Genomic DNA, 19,864 nt, shown 5'->3' on the forward strand with positions numbered 1-19,864 from the left:
TGAAGGAGAAGGAATTGTTGCTTAGGGGACATTGAGTTTATGTCAATGGTGGTGGCATAATTTGGAAAAAGATATCAATAAAGTTATATAACATGAAGTGCATCAACACAGTTAACTATACATGTAAAGTTATGGAATTGGAGAATGTTTTGTTGTGGATATTTTGGCCACAATTAGAAAAAAATTTACATGAATAGCAATGAGTACAAGTAAGAAGAAAATGTTCTAGAAGTGAATGTGGAGATAATTATGCAACTCTTTTTGATATGATTTAATTATTGAATTTTATGACATGGATAAAGAGCTAATAAGGCTGTTTTAAAAAAAGAAATAACGGGAACATAAAGACAAGCACTGAACAGACACACCTTAAAAATGACAGGGTAATAAAACAGATGATGGATGAAATTAAGAATTTCCTTGAAACAAACTAGAATGATAACATAGCATATCAAATATTTTAGGATATAACAAATGCAGGTATCAAAAGACCATTTATAGCAATGAAGGCACACATGAAAAGAGGAAAGAAACAAAATCAATACCTTAACACAGTGCCTCCAACAATAGAAGAAGGGCAACAGCATAAACCCTCCAATATCAGAAGAAATCACAAAGATTAGTACAAAAAATAATGAACTGGAAAGCAGGGAAACAACGGGGAAAAAATCAACAAGACAAGGTGATTCTTTGAAACCAAAGCCAAATCAAACTCACTGCCATCAAGTCACACAGTGACCCAATAGGGCAGGGTAGAACTGCTCCTGTGAGTTTCTGAGACTGTAACTCTTTATGGGAGTAGAAAGCCCCGTTTTCTCCCTCAGAGTAGCTGGCAGTTTCAAAATGTTGACCTTGTAGATAGCACATGAACACTATGCCAGCAGGGCTCCAATGCTTCTTTGAAAGGATCATCTAAATTGACACACTACTGGCAAACACACCAAAGGAAAGAAGGAAGATGTAAATATCTAGAATTAGAGTTGTAAAGGGCTACATCACAAGAGATTCAAAAGAAATAAAAAGAACAACAACATACTACTACAAACAGCTGTAGTCCAACAAATTTGATAGCCTAAAACAAGTGGACAAAATACCTGGAAATATACATCTACCCAAATGAACACAGTCAAAGTAGAAAATCTAAACAGACCATTAACCAAAGAAGAAAAAAACTCCTAACCAAGAAAAGTCCAAGACCAGATGGCTTCACCAAGCTTTCAGTGAAGAACTGTCACCATTTCAGCAAAAACTATTCAGAATATAGAGACAATAAATTCCCAAACTTATTGTACAAAGCAAGCATAACCCTGATACCAAAGCCAAGCAAAAACTCCACAAAGACAGGAAATTAAAAACCTATATCCCTCAAGAAAAGATATAAAATTCTCAACATAATTTTTATCGATGTAACAAATGACATATCCAAAAAAAAACTCATTGTGGCCTATTGCAATTTATAACAGGGATGCAAGGACAGAGTTCAACATTAGAAAAATATCGAAATTAATGTAACGCACCACATAAACAAGGCAAAGAAAGAGTCACATGATAATATTGATAGATACAGAAAAGGTGTTTGCCAATATCCAACACCCATTTCTGATAAAGAAAACACTCGATGAACTAGGAATCAAAGGAAATTCCTCAACATAATAATGATCATATTTTTTAAAAGCAATAGCCAACATCACACTCAATGGGAAAGTGTATTTTTACCTGAGAATGGGAACTAAGCAAGGGTGCCTTCATCACCACTCTTAACATTTTGCTGGAAGTCCTAACCAGAATCACCAAAGAAATCAAGGGAATGAATACAATTGGGCAAAGAAGAAATAAAGCTCCCACTATTTACAGATTATATAATCTTATATTTAGAGAAGGCAAAGGAGTCCACAAAAAGTCTGTTGGAAACCATTGAGAGATTTAGTAAAGTAGCAGGATATAAAATTAGCAAGTAGAAATAAATTTCATTCCTATATAACGATGACAGCCCTGAAAAAAAATCAAGAAAACAAAATCATTTAAAATAGTCACATAAAAATGAAACACCTAGAAATAAACCTAAACAAACACACACCAAAAAAAAAAACCTATACAAAGAGATCTACAGAACATTATTACAAGAAACCAAAGAGATTTATACAAATGGAAGAATATCCTGTGTTCACAGATAGGAAGATTTAATAATATGAAAAATGTCAATACTACCTAAAATAATCTAAAAATACAACATAATTCCAATCCAAATCCCAACTTCATTCTTTAAAGAAATGGAAAACTAATAACCAACTTCATATGGTGTGGAAGAGGCCCAGGATAAGCAAAGAACTTCACAAAAAAGAACAAAGTAGGAGGCTTTATACGACCTAACCTCTAAACTTATTATACAGCCACAGTAGTCAAAGCAGCCTGGTACTAATACAATGATAGATAAATAAATCAATGTTAACAAAATAGAAAACCCAAAAATAAAAGCATCCACCAACAGACATTTGGTTTTTGACAAAGGACCAAAAATAATTGAATGGGAGATAACCTCTTCAACAAGTAGTTCTGGAAAAAATTGGATCTGCATTTGCAGAAAAATGAAACAGGACCTATAACTTGCCCCATGTACAAAAACAAACTCAAGGTGCATTAGAGACCACCTAAATGTAAACTCCAGAGCTAGATGAATCACCAACAAGAGAACTGGGACAAATGTAAGGGTCCACATGCAGCAGGGGCATACATACACTACCAAATACAATAAAGGAAACACAATCCATATAAGACAAAATAGACAACTGGGACTTAATAAAAACAAGACACACACATCAAAAGACTTTACAAAATAGGTAAAATAAGAACTCACAGACTGGAATTTTTTTCGCAATGATACAACAAATAAGGAGCTAATCATTAAAATCTACAGAACTCTGCAATACTTCAATAAGAAAAAAAAACAAATTATGCAATTAAAAGGTTGACAAATAGCATGAACATAGAATTCATCGAATAGCTAACAACCACATGAAGAAATGCTCAGGGATCACTAGCCTTCAGGGAGGTGCAACTAAAATCAATGAGATACCATCTGACACCCATAACAATAGCCTAATTGAAAAACAAACAAAACAGAGAATGAATAATGCTGGAGAGGGTATGAAGAGATTGGAATTTCTCATACAGTGTTGGCAGGACTGTGAACATGTATCACTGTGGAAAGCAATATGGCACTTACTGAAACTGGGAATAAAAATACCACACAATCCCGCAATACCTCTGCTGAGCATATATCCCAAAAGAGTAGGAGACAAAACACGAACAGACACATGCTATTCCTTGTCCATTGCAGCACAGTTCACACTAGCAAGAAGCTGGAAATAGCCCAAATGCCCATCAGTTGATAAAGAAACTGGTACATGCACAGTGTACATAACAGTGATGAAAAAACAAAACATCTTTTCACATGGATGGACTTGGAAATGTTTATGTTGAAAAGGACATATCTTGTATGAGTCTACTACTGTAAGGATAAAAAACAAGACAAAGGCAAGCTACTGTTCTCAGGTCATGTAGTCTTCTAATACAGCCCCCAAACAACAACGTAGTGTGCCTGCCTAGTTACTATAAACCACATATTTCAGTATCTTAAAAAGCACCTCTAGTAAGGTAGCCTCACCTCAGATGGGGTCAATCTCCCATGTTTGGGGGAGCGGGAGAAAATCAATCAATTCCTGCCATAGAAGTGTACTATGATCGTCCACGGCCATACTACCCTGAACGCGCCCGATCTCGTCTGATCTTGAAAGCTAAGCAGGGTCGGGCCTGGTTAGTACTTGGATGGGAGAAGTGTACTATGATCATACAAATTAGCAGACACACCTATAAGAGTATTTAGTGGGTAAGCACCCCTTTGCCCCCGCTACCCATTTCTTCCTTATTTTCATCCTTTTTTTCCTTTCCCCACCTCCTCCCCAGTTGTCTACCATGTACAACATTCCAGCGTGGAGTAGTCTGGGGGGTTGGCCCCAGTACCGAATACTAAGTGGATACTTGAACTTCCCCCCAGAAGTATTTATTTCAAAGGACAGCATTGAATCTGCAGCTCCAGGAGAGGGACATATCTGACCAGAACACACGGGAGCAGATGAAGGGGGAGGAGAGAGTGGAGCACATTCTGGCCCACCAGGCCCTGAGGATGATAACCCCAATTAGAGCAGCCAGTCCACAGAGAGGACCACATGGACAGCCCCACTATGAGACCTGACGTCCCTCACTGACCCATGGCCTTGCAGGGGCCAGCACCAGAAACACAGTGTGGGAATTGCGCTCGACCTGATCCCACCACACTCAGGCAAAGCACTGGAGGAGTACAGCGGAAAAGCAAGGGAATGGAGCGGCAAGGTCCCCAGGGAATGCTGTAGGTGGACTTTGGGGCCAGGGTGTGGTCCCCAACAGACTGGACTGGAAAACACTCCTAAAGGCCAACAAATGATCCTTGAACTAACTACAAGCTTTTCTTTCTTGTTGTGTTTTGTTTTTGTCATTGGTCTGTTGTTGTTGTTTTGTTGTATATTGCTGCTTGGTTTTGCTCTGTCTTGTTTTTGTGCATGTTATTATCTCCGCAGGCCTGTCTAAATAAGATAGGCTGGAGGAAAAACAACGAGACCGACAGTTCCAGGAGGAAATGGGATAGGGGAACGTGGGGGGTAAGGAAGTGGTGTTAAAAAACCCAGGGACTAAAAAAAAAATAAAAAAAAATAAAATAAAAAAAATAAAATAAAAAACCCCAGGGACAAGGGAACAACAAGTGATCCAAATTGGTGGTGAGGTGAGTGTGGCAGGCCTGGTAGGGCATGATCAAGGGTAATGTAAAGAAGAGGTATTGCTGAAACCCAGGTGGGGATGGAGCATGATAGTGGGACAGGAGGAAAGTCAAGGGAAATAGAGGAAAGAGCTGGGAGGCAAAGGGCATTTATAGAGGTCTAGACAAAAACGTGTACATATGCAAATATATATATGAGAATGGGGAAATATATCTATGTGCCTATATTTATAGGTTTAGTATTAAGGTGGCAGATGGACATTGGGCCTCTACTCAAGTACTTCCTCAATGAAAGAATATTTTCTTCTATTAAATTGGCATTCTGTGATGCTCACCTTCCCGATGCAACCACTGAAGACAAAGTGGGTGAACAAGCAAATGTGGTGAAGAAAGCTGATGGTGCCTGGCTATCAAAAGATATAGCGTTTGGGGTCTTAAAAGCTTGAGGATAAACAAGTGGCCATATAGCTGAGAAACAGCAAAGCCCACATGGAAGAACACACCAGCCTGTGTGGTCACGAGGTTCCAAAGGGATCAGTTATCAGGCATCAAAAAACAAAAAATCATATCACTGGGTGCACACCTCCATGATATGATCGCTGAGGACAAACGGGTACATAAGTAAATGTGGCGAAGAAAGTTGATGGTGCCCGGCTATCAAAAGAGAGAGTATCTGGGGTCTTAAAGGCTTGAAGGTAAACAAGCGGCCATCTAGCTCAGAAGCAATAAAGCCCACATGGAAGAAGCATACCAGCCTGTATGATCACGAGGTATCGAAGGGATCAGGTATAAGGCATCATCAGAACAAAAAAAATTTTTACCATAATGAATGAAGGGGGGGAAGTGCAGAGTGGAGACCTAAAGCCCATCTGTCTGCCACTGGAGATCCGCTTACAGAGGGGTCTAGGGGAGGATATGAGTCTATCAGGGTGTGATATAGCACCAATGAAGAATACAGCTTTCCTCTTGTTCCTAAATGCTTCCTTCTCACCCACCCCCACCCCCACTATTATGATCCGAATTCTACCTTGCAAGTCTGGAAGTCTGGATAGCCCAGAGGATGTACACTGGTGCAGATAGGAGCTGGAAGCACAGGGAATCCAGGGCAGATGATCCCTTCAGGACTAGTGATGTGAGTGGCGATTCTGTGAGGGTAGTGGGAGAGTGGGTTGGAAAGAGGGAACCGATTACAAGGATCTACATGTGACCTCCTCCCTGGGGGACGGACAATGGAAAAGAGGGTGAAGGGAGACATTGGATAGGGCAAGATATGACAAAATAATAATTTGTAAATTACCAAGAGCTCATGAGGGAGGAGGGAGCGGGGAGGGAGGGGGAAAAAAGTGGAGCTGATGCAAAGGACTTAAGTGGAGAGCAAGTGCTTTGAAAAGGATGAGGGCAATGAATGTACAGATGTGCTTTATACAATTGATGCATGTATGGATTGTGATGAGTTGTATGAGCCCCTAATAAAATGTTTTTTTTTAAAGAGTATTTAGTGAACCTTACTGGGAACTCAGATCAAGAGGAAGGGTGGGACATGTCTGTATTAGAGAAGATTACATTTCTGATGTTGGGTCAATCTGGTGAGGCAACCCACCACTGACACAAATACACCCAGTATTATGTTCCTAAGTGGGCACTTTTGACCTAGTTTCTATCCAACCTCTCGTGACCCGAACAACATATTATAGACAACTGTAACACTAGACTGTCCTTTCAAGATACACAATACCCATTCACAGACCACACCACAGCAGAATTTGAATGGGAAATTCCACTAAGGGAACTGGATTTACCTTAAACTCACTTGTAGCTGATCTAAAGGACTGAAATACTCTCTTGAACTTAAAAGTGAAATGATCTAATGGGGAAAGAAGCAGATGATTTCTATCCCAAGATTAGGAAATTGGTTCACACCAATTGCTTAGAGGTTGTCCAACAAAAGGCAACCTAGGATCAACATGTACTTGCCTTTTTAATGCTCTCTCTACTTATTTGGGACATGTTAGCCAACCAGGCATGGTCCTTCCTTTGCAAATGAGTGTTACTGAAAATATTGCCATATCTCTAACCCTCATGGTTTGTGTAACTAGTGTCCAATCACCTAATTTTCAAAGCTGTACAGTATAGGGTCTAAAAAGATGTCCTAAACATGTAGTCTCCTTTTTTAACAGTGTTTTCTATACCACTGACTAAAATAATGTAACTATCAATAGAATTACTATATGCCTCAGTGGATGATTTATGATGCACTCTAATAAAGTGATAATGGTATCTACAAAGCAAACCAGGGAGATATATAAATATATTACATATATGAATGGATTTTGAGCTCCCACTTAATTGTGACCTTAAGAACAATTAGTTCTTGTGAGATGGCCATGCTCAGTACTTGCTCTGAGATCACCGAAGATAAGCGTACTACAGCAAAGTGTTGTGAAGAAATTAGACAGTGCCCGGCTATTAGAAAAATAGCATCTAAGGTCTTAAAGGCTTGTCTCCAAACATGCAGCCACTTAAGTGAGCAATCAGCTACTCCACAAAGAAGCACGACAGCTTGAGTGATCCAAAGATCATAAAGAATAAAACCCAGAGGAAGGAACTGGACCAGATCCTAAAATGTTACGAATAATAGTGGAAGCCCTAAATCCATTTGCAGGGTGAGTCCCCACTGACCATAATGTAGGAATGTCAATAGCCATACTATCAGGAAAAGAGTATTGTCTGATATTGGCAGCTGTCATTAGGCTAGAATGTAACAACGTGTCATTATATCTCCCACCTGAATTTATTCTGGTTTTAAAATATTTTCTGCTATCTGTTCTATTGAGGTTGTCTCTGTTTTATTTGGCCAATTTTTTTGTTCTTTGTCCACGCTTTATGTTTTTCCGTATAGGAAAGTCAAGAAGGGTGGCTCTATGAAGATAATAATACTATTAATAATTATTGAGAGGTACAAAAGGGGAGGTGGGGGAAATGGGCAGTCAACAGCAATGGGTACAAAAAGAAAGAAAATGTTCCAATGTTGACTGTGGTGAAGAATATATTACCCTTCTTAATATGATTAAACTATTGAATTCTATGATATGTTCTTTATATCTCAAATATAACATTTTAAAATAAGTAATAGGAAAGCTGTAACTACATATCTATCAATAATTACATTGACTGTAACTGGAGTAAACGCCCCAGGCAAGAAACACAGAATCAAAGGATAAGCAACCATGATCCATTAATAGGATACCTGTAAAAGACATATCTTAAAATGAAAATAAGCTAAAAATGAAAGGATGGTTTGTTTTATAGTGCATTTCTATATATGATACCCAGAATCGGTAAATGTATAGATACAGTAACTAGATTACTGCTTCCTTGATGATATGACAGGAGAGGTTGGGGAAAATTGGGGAGCTAATAGCGATTAGTAAAAGAATGAAGAAAATATGCCAAACACACTATGCCGATAATTGTAACACTCTTCTTGATGTGATAAAACTACTGAATTGCATGATTTTTGAATTATATACTAATAAAATTGCTGGGGGGATGAAAGAACAAAAAAATACTGAGCAAATGGCAGCAAAATAGGAGCAAAGTGACAATGCTAATTTCTGGTAAAATAGATTTCAAGGAAAACACCATAAAGAATACGGAAGGGCATTATCTAATGATTAAATGGTTAATCCAACAATAAGACATAACCATGATAAGGATCTACACACCCAATGAAAGAGTCCAAAGACATAAATCAAATTCTAACAAAACTGAAAAGAGAAATAGATAACTCCACAATAATACTGGGTGGATTTGATAAACTTTCAATGAAGAACAAAATAACTAGAAAAAAACTCAACAAAGATGCAGAATATTTCTACAACACAATCTCAGATCACAATGCTGTACTATTAGAAATCAACAGGAAACTCAAGAAAAATAAATAAAATATAAGCAAATGAATAGTAAACTGCTTAAAAACTACTGGGTAGATAGGCTGGATGAATAATCTAGAAAGAACAACGGGACCAACAGTTCCGGGAGGACATGGGATAGGGGCACTTGGGGGGAATGGAAGTGGTGTTAACAAACCCAGGGACAAGGGAAACAAGTGAACCAAATTGGTGGTGAGGTTGGTGTGGGAGGCCTGGTAGGGTATGATCAAGGGGTAATGTAAACAAGAGGAATTGCTGAAACCCAGGTGGGGACGGAGCATGATAGTGGGACAGGAGGAAAGTCAAGGGAAATAGAGGAAAGAGCTGGGAGGCAAAGGGCATCTATAGAGGTCTAGACAAAGACATGTACATGCAAATACATATATGAGGATGGGGAAATAGATCTATGTGTCTATATTTATAGGTTAAGTATTAAGGTGGCAAAAGGACCTTGGGCCTCTACTCAACCACTCCCTCAATGCATGAATACTTTCTTCTATTAAATTGGCACTCTATGATGCTCACCCTCCCCACACAACTGCTGAAGCCAAAGTGGGTGAACAAGTAAATGTGGTGAAGAAAGCTGATGGTGCCCGGCTATCAAAAGAGATAGTGTCTGGGGTCTTAAAGGCTTGAAGATAAACAAGTGGCCATCTAGCTCAGAAGTAACAAAGCCCACATGGAAGAACACGCCAATCTGTGTGATCACGTGGTCCCGAAGGGATCAGTTATCAGGCATCAAAAAACAAAATATCATATCATTGGCTGCATGATACAATCCATGATACAATCACCGAGGACAAACGGGTGCATAAGGAAATGTGGCGAGGAAAGCTGATGGTGCCAGGCTATCAAAAGAGATACTGTCTGGGATCTTAAAGGCTTGAAGGTGAACAAGCGGCCATCTAGCTCAGAAGCAACAAAACCCACATGGAAGAAGCACACCAGCCTGTGCGATCACGACGTGCCAAAGGGATCAGGTATAAGGCAATATCCACAAAAAAAAAATTACCATAGTGAATGAAGGGGGAAGTGCAGAGTGGAGACCCAAAGCCCATTTGTCGGCCACTGGAGATCCCCTTACAGAGGGGTCTAGGGGAGGAGATGAGTCAGTCAGGGTGCGATGTAGCACCGATGAAGAATATAGCTTTCCCCCAGATCCTGGATGCTTCCTCCCCACCAACTACCATGATCCAAATTCTACCTTGCAAAATTGGATAGAGCAGAGGTTGTACACTGGTGCATATAGGACCTGGAGGCACAGGGAATCCAGGGTGGATAATGCCTTGAGGACCAGGGGTTTGAGGGGTGATACTTGGAGAGTAGAGGGTGAGTGGGTTGGAAAGGGGAACCGATTACAAGTATCTACATGTGACCTCCTCCCTGGGGGACGGACAACAGAAAAGGGGGTGAAGGGAGATGCCGGATAGGGCAAGATATGACAAAATAATAATCTATAAATTATCAAGGGCTCATGAGGGAGGGGAAAGCGGGAAGGGAGTGGAAAAAAGAGGACCTGATGTAAAGGGCTTAAGTAGAGAGCAAATGCTTTGAAAATGATCATGGCAAAGAATGTACAGATGTCCTTTATACAATTGATGTATGTATATGTATGGATTGTGATGAGTTGTATGAACCCCTAATAAAATGTTTAAAAAAGAATGATGAGGGCAATGAATGTACAGATGTGCTTTACACAATTGATGTATGTATGGATTGTGATAAGAGTTGTATGAGCCCCTAATAAAACGTTTAAAAAATAAACACAAACAAAAAAGAAACCATCAGGGAAGGGAGACAGCAGTGCGTGTAAGATATGAAAATAATAACAATTTATCAAGGAGTAATGATGGTGGGAGGGGAGGACGGGGGTATGGGGAAAGAGCTGATATCAAGGGCTCAAATAGAAAGTAAATGTTTAGAAAATAATGATGATAACATGTACAAATGTGCTTGATACAATTGATGTATGGCTTGTTATGAGCCCTCAGTAAAATGATCTTTAAAAAAAATAAAAATGAATAAAAGATTTTTAATAAGTTGAAGATTTCCCAAGATCCCATGTACCAACATCACTGTGTCAAACCAGTGCTTTTACATTTTATATTTTAAGGTGCAATTACACTGAAGACTGTAGCCATTGATCTTCAACAGCTGTGTTTCTCTTTGCTTTCAGCAAGCAAGGTTGTATCATCTGCATATTACAGATAGTTAGTCTTCCTCCAATCCTGATATCATATTCTTCACATAGTCCAGTTTCTCTAATCATCTGCACAGCACACACATTGTTTAAGTACGATGACAGGCTACACCACCATTCCTGATTTTAAATCATGCAGTATCCCCTAGTTTTGTTTGAAGAATTGTCTATTGGTCTATGAGTAGTTTCTGGGAGAACTCAAATAGGTGTTCTGGGATTTCAATCATTCACAATGCTATCCACTTTTGTTCTAACAGTTTTATTGGCACTACATCCATATACCATGTGACTCAATAGTTCAATCATATCAAGAAGAGTTGTACAATCATTACCACAATCCATTTTACTTATTTATTTTAAATCATTTTATTGGGGCTCACAACTCTTATCACAATCCATACATACATCAGTTGAGTAAAGCACTCTTATACATTCGTTGCCCTCATCTTTCTCAAAATTTGCCTTCCACTTGTGTTCCTGGAATCAGCTCATTTACCTTTTTGTCCTCCCGCTCCCTTCCCACTCTCCCCTCCCGCATGAACCCTTAATAATTTATAAATTATTATTTTATCTTATCCTACACTGCCCGGCATCTCCCTTCACCCACTTCTCTGTTGCCCATCCCCCAGAGAGGAGGTTTTATGTAGAGCCTTGTGATTGGTTCCCCCTTTCTACCGCTCCTTCCCTCCCGGTATCGCCACTCTCACCACTGGTCCTGAGAGGTTCATCTGTCCTAGATTCCCTGTGTTTCTAGTTCCCATCTGTACCGCTGTGTATCCTTTGGATTAACCAGGTTTGCAAGGAAGAATTGGGATCATGATAGTTGGGAGGAAGCATTTAAGAACTAGAGGAAGGTTGTGAGTTTCATTATTGCTACATTGAACCCTGAGTGACTCATCTCCTCCCCACTACTCCTCTGCAAGGGATGTCCAGTGGTCTACAGATGGGCATTGGGTTCCCATCACGCACTCCCCTCAAATTTTTCCCCCGCCTTTGTTGCTGGAAACCTGGTCCCCTCAGCCCTTCATGATCCGTTGGTATGCTGCTTCCATGTGGGCTTTGTTGCTTCTGGGATAGATGGCCGCTTGTTTACTTTCAAGCCTTTAAGACCCCAGACACTATATCTCTCGATAGCCAGGCACCATCAGCCTTCTTCACCACTTACTTATGCACACATTCGTCTTCAGCGTTTATGTGGAGAAGGTGATCACACAATGATGGTTTTTGTTCTTTGGTGTCTGTTATCTGATCCCTTCAACATCTCGTGATCACACAGGCTTTTGTGCTTCTTCTCTGTGGGCTTTTTTGCTTCTCAGCTAGATGGCCGCTTGTTTGCCTTCAAGCCTTTAAGACCCCAGATGCTATATCTTTTTGATAGCCGGGCACCATCAGCTTTTTTCACCACATTTGCTAATGCACACATCTGTCTTCAGCGATCATGTCGGGAAGGTGGGTGTCATGGAATGACCTGAGCAAGGTGCTATTGTATTGAGGGAGTATGCGCAAGGTGGCCCAATGTCCATCTGCTACCCTACTACTGAACCTATAAATAATGTACCTAGGTCTATTTTCCCCATAATTATAAAAATATTTACATATGTACATGTCTGTATTTAGGCTTCTATGTATGTCCTTTGCCTCCTACTCCTTTCCTCTATTTCCTTACGCTTTCCTCCTGTCCCACTACCATGTTCAGCCTTCATTCTGGTTTCAGTAATTCCTTTCAGTTACCTTGCCCTTGGTCACTCCCTACCAGTCCTCCCATCCCCTCCGTCCACTAGTTTTAAACCACTCGTTGTTCCCTGTCCCTGTGTTGGCCAACACCTCCTCCCTTCCCCTACCTCCCACACTTTCATGTGCCTCTTCCGGGACCGTTGGTCCTGCTATTTTCTTCTCACATTGTTTGTCCAGCCTATCTTATCTAGGTGGACCTGCTGATATAGTAATATGTGAATACAAATGCAGATGGCTTCGAAAGCACCAAAGTGGCACATAAGAACATGGCGTCGACAGCAGCAACACCAACACGCTGATAAACAAAAAAGCCACTAACATACAAAATTTAAAAGAAGAGAAAGAAAAAAAAGCCAAAAAATCCAAAACACCTGTTAGTAGTTCGAGGTATGTTTATTGACCTTCAGGAGTGTTTTCTGGATGAGTCTGATGGGGTGCCACATCCTGGCCCCAAAGTCCATTCTTTATACTCCCTCGGGACATCCTTGCTCTGCTTCCCCCGCCACTCCATTGCACGCCCCCAGTGTTTTGCCTCAGTGTGGTGGGGTCAGCTCAGTCGCACATCCCCCACTGTCTCAGGTGCTGTCCCATGTAGGGCCATGGGTCAGTGCAGGATGTTGCATCTTGCCATGGGGCCAGGTATATGGTCCTCTCTGTACATTGGGCCCTTCGAGCCGGGCTATCGTCCTCTGAGCTTGGTGGACCCAGGTGTGCTCCGTACCATTCTTCCTCCTTCCTTTGCTTCAGCTTTCCTCTGGTTGTACCACAATCAATTTCAGTGCACTTTCTTCTTCCTTATAATCATTGTTATTCATGGTTTAATTTGTTGTTTTAATTGTGGTAAAAATATACACAACTAAATATTCTCCAATTCAACAACTTCTATGTGTATAATTCAGTGTCATCAATTATACTTTTTGTGTTGTACAACCAATACTGATTTTTTTCCAAATTATTCCACCACCATTAACATAAACTCAATGCCCGCTAAGAAAATACTCTTCCTCCTTCATCTCTGCTAATCATTGTTCAAGTTTGTTTTCTTATTTTTCAAGTCTTCCTCATATAATATTCACAAATCATACACCACCATAATTAAATCACTTTTTAAAAGAGTTGTATATACATGTACATCATCACAATCAGTTCTAATGCTCCCTTCCCTCTCTTGTATTCATTGTTTGCTCCCTCAATACCCTCGTCCACCCCACCCCACCCCATCCCCAATTAGTCATTCTATCAGTTATTGTCTCTATGCATCCACTCCTTCTGTGCTGAACCTAACAAGAACAATAAAACAAAATGAAACAGAAAGAAAATCATAAGAATATAAAAACAAAAATAAAGAGTAAGGAAGAAAAGACTACTGACAATATTTTAAAAGCCAGAGAAAAAAATTCTATCATGGAACAAGCAAGAAATACTTGAGCCTACAGCAAATTCAGATTGGTTCAAGAGGGAGGTCAACTGATCAAGTATCATATCACACCATGGTTCAATCCACTGCCATCAAATTAGAAACTGTCACTGCCTGCTAGCAAAGCAGTTTGAGTTCCTCACCTTTGGCCAGAAGGGATCTGCCAGAGGCTTAATCTGACCAGATACTCTGCACATGGATTCTGGGCTCTCATTTCCTCCACAGCCTTCTATAAATTGGGTGTTCACAATTTAAGCTCGGATAATTTTCTCTTCATCATATTTGGATGCTGGTATCATCATCTTTGAATCACACAGACCAGTGGACTTAATTGATGTCTCAATTAAAGGGCTGTTTGAATACAAGCCTTTAAGAACCCAGACACTATTCCAATTGATAGCTGAGCACCATCTGCTTTTTTTTAACCACACTTTGCTGTAACACCCTTATCTTCAGTGATCTTTTCATGACGGCAAGTATCGAACAGGGCCATGTTATAAGAACTGTTCCCAGATTGGGGCTAGAATCACAGGGGAAGCCAGAATCCATCTGCTTGTCCATGGGTTACAAACGGCTCTGCTTTACTTTGGCGGTTACATTATAACAAATACAAAAAACAAATCAACCAAACAACTGCTCCCTCCAAATAAAAACCAAGAAAAACAGTGTTAATCATCCCCCTGGGAAAAGGCGATTTTATTGATGTTATCCAAATTACTTATGATCCACAGTGTTTAATGCTTTTACATAATAAAACATAGACAAAATCTTTTCTTTGTATGTTCTATTTTCAGCCAAGATCCATCTAATATCAGCTATGATATCTATTATAAAATATCCTCTTCTGAATCTAACTTGAACTTTTGGCAGTTCTCTGCCAATGTATTGCTGCAAATGTTTCTATATCATCTTGAGCCTAATTTTACTTGTGTGCAATGTCAATGATATTGTTCAATAATTTCTACATTCCATTGTATCATCTTTTGGGGGGTACTAAGAATGTATGATGCGTATGGTTCTCTTCTAATTAGCTTAGATTAGTGAATGCTTCCAGTACTATATCCATTTGCTACAATATCTCAATTAGAATTCTGTCAACTCCTGAAACCTTGCTTTTCACCAAAGAGTTCAATGTAGTTTGGACTTCTTCCTTCAATACCATTCGTTCTTGATCATGTACACCTCCTTAAATGATTGGATGTCATCTAATTCTTTTTAGTACAGTGACTCTGGACCAATGAGCACAATTCAACCAATATGCAACATCAACATAAATGGGGGAAATACTGATATTGTAAAGGGTTTCATTTTTCTTAGATCCACAATCAATTCTCATGGAAGCAGTAGTCAAGAAAGCAAACAGCATACTGCATTGGACCAATCTGCTGCAAAAGACCTCTTTAAAATGTTAAAATTCAAAAATGTCTTGAAAGCTAAGGTGGGTCTGACTCAAGCCATGGTATTTTCAGGACATTCATATGCATGTGAAACCTGGGCAATACATAAGGAATCCTGATGAATAATTGATAACTTTGAAATATGGCATTGGCAAAGAATACTAAATATATATCATGAACAGCAAGAACAAATACTCTTGAGAATCAAGAATGGCAAGATTTTATCTCTTGTAATCTGGACAAGTTATCTGGAGAGACCAGTCCCTATCATGCTTCGTAGAGAGTCAGTAGAAAAAAGGAATATCCTATAGGAGGCACACATCTAAGGTGCAACTTTGGCTTCTCCTCTATGGAACAAAGAAGAGTGAAGAAAATCCAAATGCATGGGAACAATTAATCCAAGGGACTAAAGAGCCTCGACAACCCTGAGACCAGAAGATTGTTGCTTGGCTACATTGTTGCTTGGCTACCACTGCCAACTCCTCTGAAAGAGATCACCAGACAGTTCTAATCTTGCCCTTTCAGATTTGTTTTTGTTTCCCACACTCAAATAACATTGAAAAGGAACACAATTTGAGTCTCTCAAGGATGCCAAAGCTGCAGTTCCTTCACAATGTAAATCAAACAGTATAGAATTCTTTGGGGAAAGTTTAAGGAAGCAGAAACAATGCCTCCATACATACAGACATAGATGGAAGATGTGTCCAGAAACAACAACTTTGCATTTCTATGTTTTTTATTAATAAAGCTTCTATGATGGTTTCAGCCGTCATTTTTGGCTTACTTTCATATAGGAGAACAGGAGTTGTCCACAGAGAAACAAGAGGACATATGGCAGAAACTGAACAGCAGACAACTCAATCTCCTCTGTCACATCTTTCTTTTTCTCTGGCTTCAGAAGAGGTGGGTCCCATCCTCCCAAAGCCATTTTACTTGCTTCTTTCCTGTAGTCTTCTCTGCACTGTTCATCCATCTCATATGCATTTCCAATATTTTCCTTTCAACCTTTAAATGTACTTAAATATTTTCAAATGGATAATACAAACACTATTGTGTTAGAAAGGGTTCTCTGGTTTGTCTCTCAGGAATGAAGGTCTGGGTCAACTATGCTTTAGCCTTTAATTTCTCTTGGCCACACCTCTCTTCTTTCCTTTCTCATTCAAACCTCTGGAAAACAGTCATCCTTTCCTAGGTATTTCTTTACTTTCTACTCATTACTTTCTCCAAAATTCTCTTATAAAGACCATTAACCTTAATTGCCAAATATGACTGATCCTTTAGTAACTAGCTGGACTGACCAGATAGTACATGGGATCTCTGAGAACTCTGTATTTTAAAAAGCTTTTGATATCTTGACATTCCAAGACCTCTCTAGCTACTCTTAATTGTTGCTTTTCAGTTGAATTCCCTAGTCTTTTCATCTGCTTGCCCATTAGAAATCAATGCTTCCTTGGGTTCTGTGTTCTCTTATCTTTCTTTTTGTACTCTCTTATTTGTCTTTCTCCTCACTCTTTTTATTTCACCTCAGTAATCTCATCCACTTTCAGAATTTATACCACCATTTGTTATATCCATAACACTTTTATTTCTATTTCCGCTTCTACCTCCATATACAACTCCGAATATCCAATTCACCTGAGTATTACTTCCATTGCATACCATCATCCACTCCTTTTTATTGTAGTAGAATATGCAATGGCTAATCACACAGAATTAATAATCAGATTGCTTGTGTGTTGAGTCTCAACTTTGCCACCTAAAAATCCTGAACAAATTGTTTTTCAGTATTTCTGTATCATGGAAAATGGGTAACAATACCAAACCTCCTAATGTTCTTGTGAGGACAGAAGAGCAAAATGCAAGTCACTAGCACTTAGCTTAAAATATATTAGCTATTGTTAAGAATTGCTTGCTTGTATGGGCCATACCCAAACAAGCTAAACAGAAACCTGGTCATCTTCCACTTCTTTCACCTCCTCCCACATGCAACAAGAGCAATAACGGGTGCCCTCAAGCTGATTGCAACTGACATCACTTCTCATGCACTATTCTTGGTAAAGAGCCCTGGTGGCTCAGTAGTTGAACACTGGGCTGCTAACACAAAGATCTGCTCCTCCAAAGGTTACAGCCTAGAAAACTATGGAGGCAGTTCTACTTTGGCATATTGGGTTGCTATATGTCAGAAATTGGCTTGATGGCATATAACAACATTCCATGTTCATGGATAAGACAATATTTTTAACATGGAAGTTCTTCCCAGAATGATCATAGATTCAAAGCAATCACAAATCCCCAGTAAATTATTTTGTGGGTATCAACAAACTAATTCTAAAGTTATATAGAGAGGGAACCAAAACCCGCTGTCATTGAGTTGATTCCAACTCACAACAACCCTTTATAGAATTTCCAGGGCTCTAAATTTTTATGAGAGCAGACCAGCCTTAACTTTTCCCTGAGTGTGGCAGTGCGACACTTACTTGACAGTGCCACCAGAGGTCCTGGAAAGCAAAAGAGTTAGAAAAACCAACACAGTATCTAAAAAGAAGAACACATCAGAAGACTGATGCTATATAACTTTAATACTTAATATGCCTCAAGCCAAACACAAAAATAAATTTACAATGCAGTAAGGACCTAACTGTGCATTCTAAAACCATAAATTCTTAGAAAAATTCAGAAACAACCACATCAGGCTTATTTTTTTAAAGTAGACTCACTAATAAAATAACAAATGTACAAATAGCAAAAGGCAAAAAATAAATGAATGTGATATCATAAAAATTTCAAAATTTTATCCACCAAAAAACTGTTACCAAAAATATGAAAAGACAAGCTACTAACTGGTAGAATATTTGGGGGAACTACATATCCACTAAGAATCTAATAACATATATATATGTAAAACTTAAACAACTTAACAGGAAAACAAATAAAATAGGTAAATGACTTGAATAAACACTTTACCAAAAAGGAATATTCCAATGACCAACACACACATGAAAAGATGTTTAATATTATTAGCCACCAGAGAGGTGCAAATATAAACTACATGAGATGTGTTTTCACTCCCATTGGGATAACTATGGTGAGATAAAAACAAAATCAAACAGAAAATATGAAATGTTGGCAAGGATATGTGGAAATCGAAACTCTTACAACACAAATTGAAACGCACCACATCACTGGTATTTCAAATATCAACAGGGTCACTCAAGATGAATATGTTTCAGCAGAGCTTCCAGACTAAGAACAGACCACAAAAATGGAAGAGGCTGTTCAATTCTGAGGGCTAGCTACAGAAAACCTTATGAACAGCAGTGGCTTATAGTGATGGAAAATGACCCCCTCTAGTTGGAAGGCACTTAAAATGCAACTGAAGTATTGCCTCCTCAAAATAGAATCCACCATAATGATGTGGATGATGAAGTAAAGCTTTCAGGACCTTTATGTGCTGAGGCATGGCTCAAAATCAAAAGAAACAGCTGAAAATAGCTATTAATAATCAGAACTTGGAATATATGAAGTATGAATCTAGGAAAGCTATAAGATGTCAAAAGTGAAAATGGAATGCATAAAGATTGATATCCTAAAAAATTGATATCCTAAGCATCAGTGAGCTGAAATGTACTGGTATTGGCCATTTTGAGATTGACAATCACATAATTTACTGTACCAGGAATAATAAGATCAAAAAGAATAGTATCATAATCTTCATCAAAGAGGAAATTGCAGGATCTATCTTAAAGCATAATGCTGATGTCATAGGATAATATCTATATGCCTACAAGGAAATCTAGTCAATACAAATAATATTAAAATTTACACACCAACAACTACAGATAGTGTTGATGAAACTGGGGGATTCTACTAAATTCTTCAGCCTGAAATTGATCAACCATGCAATGAAAATAGATTGCAAATGATAGGTGATTGGAATGCAGAAGTTTAAACAATGAAGAAGGAACAGTAGTTATAAAACATGGCCATAGGATAGAAATAACGCTGGAAATCATATGATAGAATTTTATAAGGCCAATGGCTTCTTCATTGCAAATACCCTTTTTCAACAACTTAAACAGCAACTGTATGTATACAGTTCAGCAACAGAATACAAAGGAATCAAACTGACTACATCTGTGGGAAAAAAGTATGAAGAAAGCTCATTATCAGCTATCAAAAGGAGGCCAGTTGTGGAACCAATTGAAACAAATTGCTCATTTGTAAATTCAGGTTGAAGGTGAAGAAAATTAAAACAAGTCCATGAGAGTCAAAATACAACCTTGAATATATCTCAGCTGAATTTCAACATCTGAAGAATAGATTTGCTGCACTGAACACTAGTGACAGAAGGTCTGATGAGCTGTGGTAGGACAT

The 19,864-nt window shown here is 38.9% G+C and overlaps 1 protein-coding gene across 3 annotated transcripts in view; it reads right to left on the reverse strand.

The window, feature by feature from the left end:
- LOC142435926 (histone deacetylase 8-like) overlaps positions 1-19,864 on the reverse strand; it is a 111,704-nt gene that overhangs the window by 72,510 nt on the left and 19,330 nt on the right. Inside the window, exon 5 of one of the 3 annotated variants that reach the window (XM_075539968.1) lies at positions 13,051-13,470. The exons of the other annotated variants lie outside the window; for them this stretch is intronic. Coding sequence (XP_075396083.1) covers positions 13,452-13,470 — 19 coding nt within the window. The 3' untranslated portion in view covers positions 13,051-13,451. Of the gene's footprint in view, positions 1-13,050; positions 13,471-19,864 lie in introns of those variants that run through there. 3 annotated transcript variants of the gene reach the window in all.

This window comes from Tenrec ecaudatus (genome assembly GCF_050624435.1).
Source record: "Tenrec ecaudatus isolate mTenEca1 chromosome 11 unlocalized genomic scaffold, mTenEca1.hap1 SUPER_11_unloc_2, whole genome shotgun sequence".
Classification (NCBI taxonomy): domain Eukaryota; kingdom Metazoa; phylum Chordata; class Mammalia; order Afrosoricida; family Tenrecidae; genus Tenrec; species Tenrec ecaudatus.